The 9,384-nt window shown below is 36.4% G+C and overlaps 1 protein-coding gene across 8 annotated transcripts in view; it reads right to left on the bottom strand.

Moving 5' to 3' along the window:
* CCDC158 (coiled-coil domain containing 158) overlaps window positions 1-9,384 on the bottom strand; it is a 109,905-nt gene that overhangs the window by 6,447 nt on the left and 94,074 nt on the right. For 7 of the 8 annotated variants that reach the window (XM_017876558.1, XM_017876552.1, XM_017876556.1 and 4 more), the window contains 2 exons: window positions 7,127-7,285; window positions 4,625-4,732 (listed from right to left, as the gene is read on the bottom strand). In XM_017876558.1, the coding sequence (XP_017732047.1) occupies window positions 4,625-4,732; window positions 7,127-7,285 (267 nt within the window). The remainder of the gene's footprint in view (window positions 1-4,624; window positions 4,733-7,126; window positions 7,286-9,384) is intronic. The other variant, XM_017876557.1, reaches the window with a different exon arrangement.

Raw genomic sequence — 9,384 nt, 5'->3', positions numbered from 1 at the left:
CTCCATCTCAAAAAAAAAAAAATTAGCCGGGCATGGTGGCATGTGCCTGTAATCCCAGCTACTCGAGAAGCTGAGACAGGAGAATCATTTGAACCTGGCAGGTGGAGGTTGCAGTGAGTCGAGATCATGCCACTGCACTCCAGCCTGGGTGACAGAGCAAGACTCTGTCTTGAAATATATATATATGTGTGTGTGTATACATATTTTATTTTTATATATATATATATATATCCATGATAAACATAGATGCAAAAATCCACAACAAAATATTAGCTAACTGAATACAATGCCATATCAAAAAGATAAAACACCATGATTAAGTGGGTTTCATACCAGGGATACAGGGATGGTTTAACATACTCAAGTCAATAAATGTGATACATCACACAAACAGAATTGAAAACAATAATCATATGATCATCTCAAAAAACGCAGAGAAAGCATTTGACAAAATCCAGCATCACTTTGTAATGAAAACCCTTGGCAAAATCGGCACAGATGGGACATACCTCAAGGTAACCAAAACCATCTATGACAAACTCACAGCCAATATTATACTGAAAGGGGAAAAGTTGAAAGCATTCTCCATGAGAACTGGTACAAAACAAGGATGCCCACTTTCACCACTGCTATTCAACATTGTACTGGAAGTCCTAGTGAGAGCAGTCAGACAAGAGAAAGAAATAAAGGGCATCCTTCATTGAAGAGGAAGTCAAACTATTGCTGTTTGCTGATGACATGATCCTATGCCTAGAAAACCTTAAAGACTCATCCACAAAGCTCCTAGATCTGATAAATGAATTCCGTAAAGTTTCAGGATACAAAATCAACGTACACAAATCAGTAGCATTGCTATACACCAACAATGACCAAGCTTAGAATCAAATCAAGAACCCAGCCCCTTTTACAACAGCTGCAGGAAAAATAAAATACTTGGGAATATATCTAACCAAGGAGATGAACAATCTCTACAGGAAAAACTACAAATGCTGCTGAAGGAAATCATGGATAACACACACAAATGGAAACACATTTCATGCTCATGGATAGGTAGAATCAGTATTGCGGAAATGATCATACTGTCAAAAGCAATCTACAAATTCAATGCAATTCCCATCAAAACACCATTATCATTTTTCACAGAACTGGAAAAAACATTCCTAAAATTCAAATGGAACAAAAAAAAGATCCCACATAGCCAAAGCAAGACTATGCAAAAAGAAGAAATCTGGAGGCATCACATTACTTGACTTCAAACTATACTACAAGGCTATCATCACCAAAACAGCACAGTACTGGTATAAAAATAGGCACATAGACCAATGGAACAGAATAGAGAACCCAGGAAGAAAGCCAAATATTTACAGCCAACTGATCTTCGACAAAGCAAACAAAACATGAAGTGGGGAAAGGACACCCTATTCAACAAGTGGTGCTGGAATAATTGGCAAGTGGCATGTAGAAGAATGAAACTTCAACTCAAGATGGGTCAAAGACTTAAATCTAAGACCTGAAACCACAAAAATTCTAGAAGATAACATCAGAAAAACTCTTCTAGACATTGGGTTAGACAAGAGTTCATGACCGAGAACCCAAAAGCAAATGCAACAAACACAAAGATAAATAGATGGGACCTAATTAAATTTAAAAGCTTCTGCATAGCAAAAGAAATAAGCAGCAGAGTAAACAGACAACCCACAGAGTGAGAGAAAATATCTGCAAACTGTGCATCTGACAAAGGACTAATATCCAGAATCTACAAGGAACTCAATTGAATCAGTAAGAAAAAAACAAACAAATAATCCCATTAAAAAGTGGGCTAAGTATATGAATAGACAATTCTCAAAGGAAGGAAGATATACAAATGGCCAACAAACATATGAAGAAATGCTCAACAACAGTAATGATCAGGGAAATGTAAATCAAAACAATGTGATACTACCTTACTCCTGCAAGAATGGTCATAATTTAAAAATATAACAAGTGAAAAATATGACCAACAGATGTTGGTGTGGATGTGGTAAAAAGGGAACACTTTTACACTGCTGGTGGGAATGTAAACTAGTACAACAACTATGGAAAGCAGTACAGAGATTTCTTTTTCTTTTTTCTTTTTTTTTTGAGACGGAGTCTTGCTCTGCCGCCCAGTCTGGAGTGCAGTGGCTGGCTCTCAGCTCACTGCAAGCTCCGCCTCCCGGGTTTACGCCATTCTCCTGTCTCAGCCTCCCGAGTAGCTGGGACTACAGGCGCCCGCCTCGTCGCCCGGCTAGTTTTTTGTATTTTTTAGTAGAGACGGGGTTTCACCGTATTAGCCAGGATGGTCTCGATCTCCTGACCTCATGATCCGCCCGTCTCGGCCTCCCAAAGTGCTGGGATTACAGGCTTGAGCCACCGCGCCCGGCCGAGATTTCTTAAAGAACTAAAAGTAGAACTACCATTTGATGCTGCAATCCCACTACTGGAGGAAAAGAAGTCATTATGTGTAAAAGACACTTGCACACACATGTTTATAGCAGCAAAATTCACAATCGCAAAAATATGGAACCAGCCTAAATGCTCATCAACCAACTAGTGGATAAAGAAAATTAGGTCGGGCACTATGGCTCATGCCTGTAATCCCAGCACTTTGGGAGGACAAGGTGGGTGGATCATGAGGTCATCCTGGCTAACACGGTGAAACCCCATCTCTACTAAAAATACAAAAAATTAGCTGGGCGTGGTGGCAGGTGCCTGTAGTCCCAGCTACTTGGGAAGCTGAGGCAGGAGAATGGTGTGAACCTGGGAGGTGGAGCTTGCAGTGAGCCAAGATCACGCCACTGCACTCCAGCCTGGGCGACAGAGCCAGACTCTGTCTCAAAAAAAAAAAAAAAAAAAAAGAACGAAAATTATTTATCTATCTATCTATCTATCTATCTATCTATCTATCTATAGAGTATTACATGGTGTGTGTGTGTGTGTGTGTATATATATATAGTACTACATTTTATATATATATATATATATACACACACCTCACCCATCTCATCCTTCCCCTATATATATACACACACACACACACCATGTATATTTACATGGTATATATATATTTACATGGTGTGTGTGTATATATATGTGTATATATATGTGTATACAACCATGTAATACTACTCAGCCATAAAAAGGAATAAAATAATGGCATTTGTAGCAACCTGCATGGAGTTGGAGACCATTATTCTAAGTAAGGTAACTCAGGAAAAGAAAAACAAACATTGTATGTTCTCACTCATACGTGGGAGCTAAGCTATGAGGATGCAAAGGCATAAGAATAATATGATGGACTTTGAGGACTTGGGGGGAAGGATGGGAGGCGGGTGAGGGAAAAAAGATACACTGTATACTGCTTGGGTGATGGGTGCACCAAATCTCAGAAATCATCACTGAAGAACTCTTCCCTGCAACTAAACATCACATGCTCCCTACAAACTATTGAAATTTTAAAAAATAATGCTAAAACCCCACAAATTCACAATAAACTTAAACCAAATATTTTTCCTAATGTTTATATACATAGGAGTCTTGGGTTATCACAGGGACCTGGAATTTTCTTCAACAACAATTCGCTAAAGCCTTACTATATTAAAAACACGTGGATTCTGGAGTCAGAAATTGCAGAGGCCAAGTCCTTGCTCTACTCTTCACTGTGACTTGGAATTTATTGACTATTCTTTTATCTTCAGTTTCCTCATTTTCAAATGCTGTAATAACAGTACCCATTTCCCAATGTTGTTGTGAAGATCATATGAAGAAAACGTAAGTGAAGCTCTGAGTACAAGGCCTGGCACACAGTTGGGAAGTGCTCAATTAAGTGTTAATAGCAACTATTATTACTAACAAAGTTGTTTATTTTATGAAGATTTGTTCTTAGAAATGTATTTTCCTTTGCCCAGCAATTTATTGTTTTCTAGGGATAGAAAAGATAGAATAACAAATGTACTTCAAAATTCATTTCTCTCTGATAAAGGCCCCTGGAGTCATGAATGCGGGTTAGAAAAGTATGAACCATGAAGGCTCCCCCATATTCACGGTACTTAGAACTTATGCCCAAAAAGCTGCCGGTCTTCTGCAGATTAGAACAGTTTCTTATTCAAACAGTTTTAGCATTTTAGAAGTGGATTCTTTTATTTTGTGATTCATTGGGTGGCATTGTGTCTTATAGTGCTATGCTAATTTAAATCCTGTGTAAGAATAAATACCATTATTTTGCTTCCTTGCTATTGACTATGCTCTTGCCTAGGCTATTATCGTATAAATGCTTGTCTACAGACCTAATAGCAACAAGAAAGACAGTGTGTGGGAAAGTCCCATGTGAAAAACCACTCAGAACCTCAAAACCACTCTTGAGGGATGGCCAGCAGGATTGTCATCCCCATTAGATAAGAGAGTACAGCAGGGCAAGAGTGACCTACCCATGGTCACACGATTAATCCAGGGGGCTATTAATGGTTAAGACCCTTATATTTAGACTTCAGTTTACAGTTGATAATTCAATACCCTTTCAGTAGGTCTACAGAGTGGAGGCTTAATCTGAAAGGAAGATGAACATTCTAATGAGCAAGGCAGATCTCTTCAAAAACACACACTGTACCTTGGTTCTTCATCTGTAAATCTTCTACCAGAGTTTGCAAGCTTTCTAGTCTGTTCTGAAGCTTCCTGCATGTTTTTCCTGTTGTTTCTATTGGCGGAGACTGTGAATCTATTAGAAAATTGCTTAGATGTGATATTAAAAGTCTATTCAACATTTCCTTTTAGAAATCTTTCAATTAAAGGCTAAACAACTTTTCTTTAAAATAAAGAGATCTTTTTTTCATGACAAATTCTAAAAGAGCTGTAACACTTAAAGGAAACTCTAAAACATGATTTTAAACCAGAGAAAAATGAGTTTTATCTAAATATTGCAATGCTAGCCTATTTGATTTTATTCAAACCAATCTGATGTATCATTATTTAACTACATAATATTAAATAAGATGGGTAAAAAGAACACTTCAAGTTTCATGATACATTCTGCATTATAAATGACAGCTTTTCGTACCAAGCCTGAGTAGTTCCACTAACTTGGGGTTTGAAGGACTATGATCTAATACAGAAACTGCACCATTTTCAAGGTATGTGAGGCCAGTGCCCACATCAGTTCTGTCACCTAATGGGAATGGTATTATATGATGGCAGAGGGTGGCATGGATACCAACATGATCACACTGAACCTAGAACGAATGTGGCAGTGGCAACTAAAGAGGGCCTAGGAGCATGTAAGCTATTCTCTTACCAGTGTGCTGTTTTGTCAACCTCTAAAAGTACTTAATTGGCGATCTGAAGACTTAAATTTTGATCTTAATCCCTGCCTAGCTGCATCATTTTGATACTATTTTTAATGGCTAATTTTTCTATCAAAAAATACCCTTTTCATTCAAGGCAATTATCTAGGAATTACTTCAGTTTAAGAGAATGAGAAACATTTTCTTGGAGAGTTTTTTTTTTTTTTGAGACAGAGTTTCGCTCTTGTTGCCCAGGCTGGAGTGCAATCATGGGATCTCGGCTCATCGCAACCTCTGCCTCCCGATTCAAGCGATTCTCCTGCTTCAGCCTCCTGAGTAGCTGGGATTACAGGCATGTGCCACCACACCCGGTTAATTTTGTATTTTTAATAGAGATAGGGTTTCTCCATGTTGGTCAGGCTGGTCTCGAACTTCCGACCTCAGGTGAGCCGCCCGCCTCAGCCTCCCCAAGTGTTGGGATTACAGACATGAGCCACAGCACCCAGCCAGAGGTTTTTAACATAAATAATACAAAATATATGTTTGATGAGTATGACAATAAGCGGGGGGTTGGGGGTGAGAAGAAGTGTCAAGCAGTATTGCTCTATTCCTGCAATAACCACAGCTTTAAAAGGTAACATGGAGGCCAAAGCAACTCCATCTTGGATGCTAATCTGCCAAGTTGACTTCTGATTAATCCCAGTTCCAGGAAGGCATCCAAGATTTCCAGTTTCCTTATATGGTAGGTAGCAAGTACCTGCCATAAATTTTACCCTTAAGCAATTGTCCTGTTCATCCTTTCTGAGGCATGTATACCCTTTACCTATGGTATACAGGCCCTGGGTATGGGGGGATAGTGGTACAAGGATCCACCACCTTGTGTGACTGTTGCGGAGGCACAGACATGGCTCCATTCTTAAGTCCCTATTAAATGTTTCTTTCTGAGAAATTGGATTTGTCAGCCTCTTTCTTCAGCCTCTCAGCTTCCTCAGTCTTTGTGGGGAGGTTTGCACAAACTTGCCCACCACAGAACAGGAAAGTAATTTTATACTTAAAATTAAAAAAGATAGTAAATGAATAGCTTAGAAACATAAGAGATGAAAGAGGACACAAGTACAGAAAAAAAGATGTAAAAAATGTACTAATGTGTGATTAGGTATTTTTTAGGATCTAGAAATGTGTAAGGTATAGAATTTCAAAAGACTAAGAAATAACTTGATGATAATACAACTTTGTCTAGTTTCTCTCTTACAAAAGGGAATGATGTCATAAAACACCAGGGTTGTTTGGTCACTGTCATACATGATGAGAAATATTTCAAGTTCATTTAACACATAATATTTAACTCTCACTTACCAGGCATTTATTCTAAATCAAACATTTTTTTCTCATTTGTCTTATCAAATAACAAACTTAAAATATTAAAAATGAGAAAATTTTGAAAAGTTTGTACGGTATGCACTTATAGTGACTAAAGCAGAGACTGAAGAAGAGTTATGATTTTAAAGAACGTAAATAAGAAAGAAAAGTAACTCACAGCATTTAAAAGAGGATCCAAAATCTTTTAATAAAATAGAGGCAAAGACATTCATTATTCATTTAGAGAAAAAGAGAGATAATATTTACATATAATACCAATGTACATTTACTAAGGCTCGCATGGTACACAATAGCTGTTCTATTTAAATAAGACCTGTTTAAGTTACACAGAATCAGTTAGAGCTTACACATAAGAGCAGCACGCAAAATCTTAATTCTGAGTCAAAAGAACTTAAGAGTTCAGTAGTGTAGGAAATCAATTAATCACATCAATGATATCAGATCTTTCTTACCTTTAACAGAATCAGATGAATGAATAGGCTTGGCGGACCTATACTGTGATGCAGAACCTATCGAACCTTCAACTGAACTAGTTAGGAGCGAGTGCACTGGAGACTTTTTAGGAGAAGAATTGAATGAACGAGAAGCTGAGTTTTTCACAGATGGACTTGCTAAAAGTTTGCAAGAACAAAAGTAAAAGGACAGAATTAATTAAAAATAGTACACTGCACTTCTCAAAAAGTCAAGCTTTCATGAGAAAATGTTCCCAATGGTGGAGGGACAGGCGGACATTCTTCTAAATACCCAAGATTTGGGGTTGGAACTGAAAAGGGTTATGCCTCAGGAATAAGGGTGAACAGGAACTAGACCTGCCCTTGGGATCCTGAGGTCTAGCTTCAAATCCTCTTTCTAATGTGATTAAATTGACCTGGATGCCTTAGTTGTCTACCAAATGCAAGCATGAATGCTCTTTAGAGGAAGGTAGTCTCATTCATAGCATCACTATGTACATCATCTGTACAACTTTTCATATATAACATGTCATACAATAAAAATAACCAGGCATATAAGGAGATAAGATGATATGGCAGAAAACCAAGAGGAAAAAAATACAAATAATGACATAGATCTATAGGGTCCAGACAATGGGCTTATCAGGCATAGACTCCCATAGATTCAAGCAGCATTACTTCAGACTCCAAGTGAATTCTTACATGCATAAAAAAATAATATCTGCAGAAATGAATAAAAACTGCTAAAACAAACTAATCAAAAACAAAAACAATCTTAAAGCAAAAGGGGAAAAAAAGGAACAGACTGTGTTTAAATAAACAATAAACTTACAGCTGACTTCTTAGTAGAAACAATGAAAGAAAGAAAACAATGGAAAGTGATATCTTCAAAGTGAAGAAAAAAATGCCAATTTAGAATTCCATACTCAGCAAAATATTCTTCAAAATCAGGATGAAATAAACACATTTCAGAAAATAAAATGGAGAGAATTTATCACCAGCAGGTTTACATTAAAAGAAGCCTTAAAGGCATAAGTAAAATGATACCAGAAAGTTAAGTGTAAATATGTGGGTACATCTAAATGAATATTAACTGTAGAAAACAATAAAACAATTAAATGTGGTATTTATATTTTATAATTCATATTTTAATTAAAATATGTGATAATTGTATGAAAGTTGGAAGGATAGTTAATGGAGTTAATATATTCTAAGGTACTGCCAATGTATGACAAAAGGTAAAAGCATTCATTTATATCAATCTAATAAGGCAAGGATAAATGTTTTACTGTCCTGAGTAATCATTGAAACAATAGTAAAAAACATATAAACGAAGTAAACCTGAAGGAATTAACTTTACATAAATGTTCTTTTCTTCAAAATGTTAGTTCCTGAAAGATTTCCCCAAGCCAAAGATTATTTAAAATTAAGAATTTGCAATTATTTTATTTAAGAATATTACATTTTGATTATAAATATACAGTCATAATTAACAATGGGGATATGTTCTGAGAATTGTGCTGTTAGTTAATTTTGTCATTGTGCGACCATCATAGAATACACTTTCACAAACCTAGATGGTATACAGGCTATATGGTATAGCTTATTAATTCTAGGCTACAAACCTGTAGAGCATGTTACTGTACTGAATACTGTACGCAACTGTAACATAATGGTAAGTATTTATCTAAATATGTCTAAACATAGAAAAGGTAACACACTGTGGTATGACATTATCATAGCTACAACATCACTAGGTAACAAGAATTTTTCAGCTCTATTATAATCTTATGGGACCTCTGTTGTTTATGTCATGGTCATTGACCAAAACATTATGCAGCACGTGACTGTATACTGACACTAAGAAAAAAAATGAAAATTTATCTTTCTCCCATCTCTTTTCAGCTTACCTCAAATTTCTCTATTTACAATACTGTCCAGATTTATAACTACATTTTTGTTGAATAATCATCGCAGTTTCATTCTTTCTCATTTATTTTGTTCTCTTCCATAGGAAGACCAATTATGTATCTGTTGGTTTGCCTCTGCCTTCCAAATATAACATATTCTGTGTAATTATTTTTGGTACTTATTTTTAAAAATTCCTTTTGTGTAATTTTCTCCACAGCTATAATTTCAGTCACATCTATTTTATTTTTCATTTTCTAAAGCTTTTCCCTGTGATGTTTTTAATCTTTGTCTTCCACTTCTAGTTTGAGTTATGCCACTTTGCTTGTCAACAAATTGTGTTAGGGGGG

Source organism: Rhinopithecus bieti, unplaced genomic scaffold (genome assembly GCF_001698545.2).
Source record: "Rhinopithecus bieti isolate Rb0 unplaced genomic scaffold, ASM169854v2 scaffold_8675, whole genome shotgun sequence".
Taxonomy (NCBI): Eukaryota; Metazoa; Chordata; class Mammalia; order Primates; family Cercopithecidae; genus Rhinopithecus; species Rhinopithecus bieti.
The sequence above is the reverse complement of the archived record's forward strand: the minus strand, read 5'-3'. Positions and strand labels throughout refer to the sequence as shown.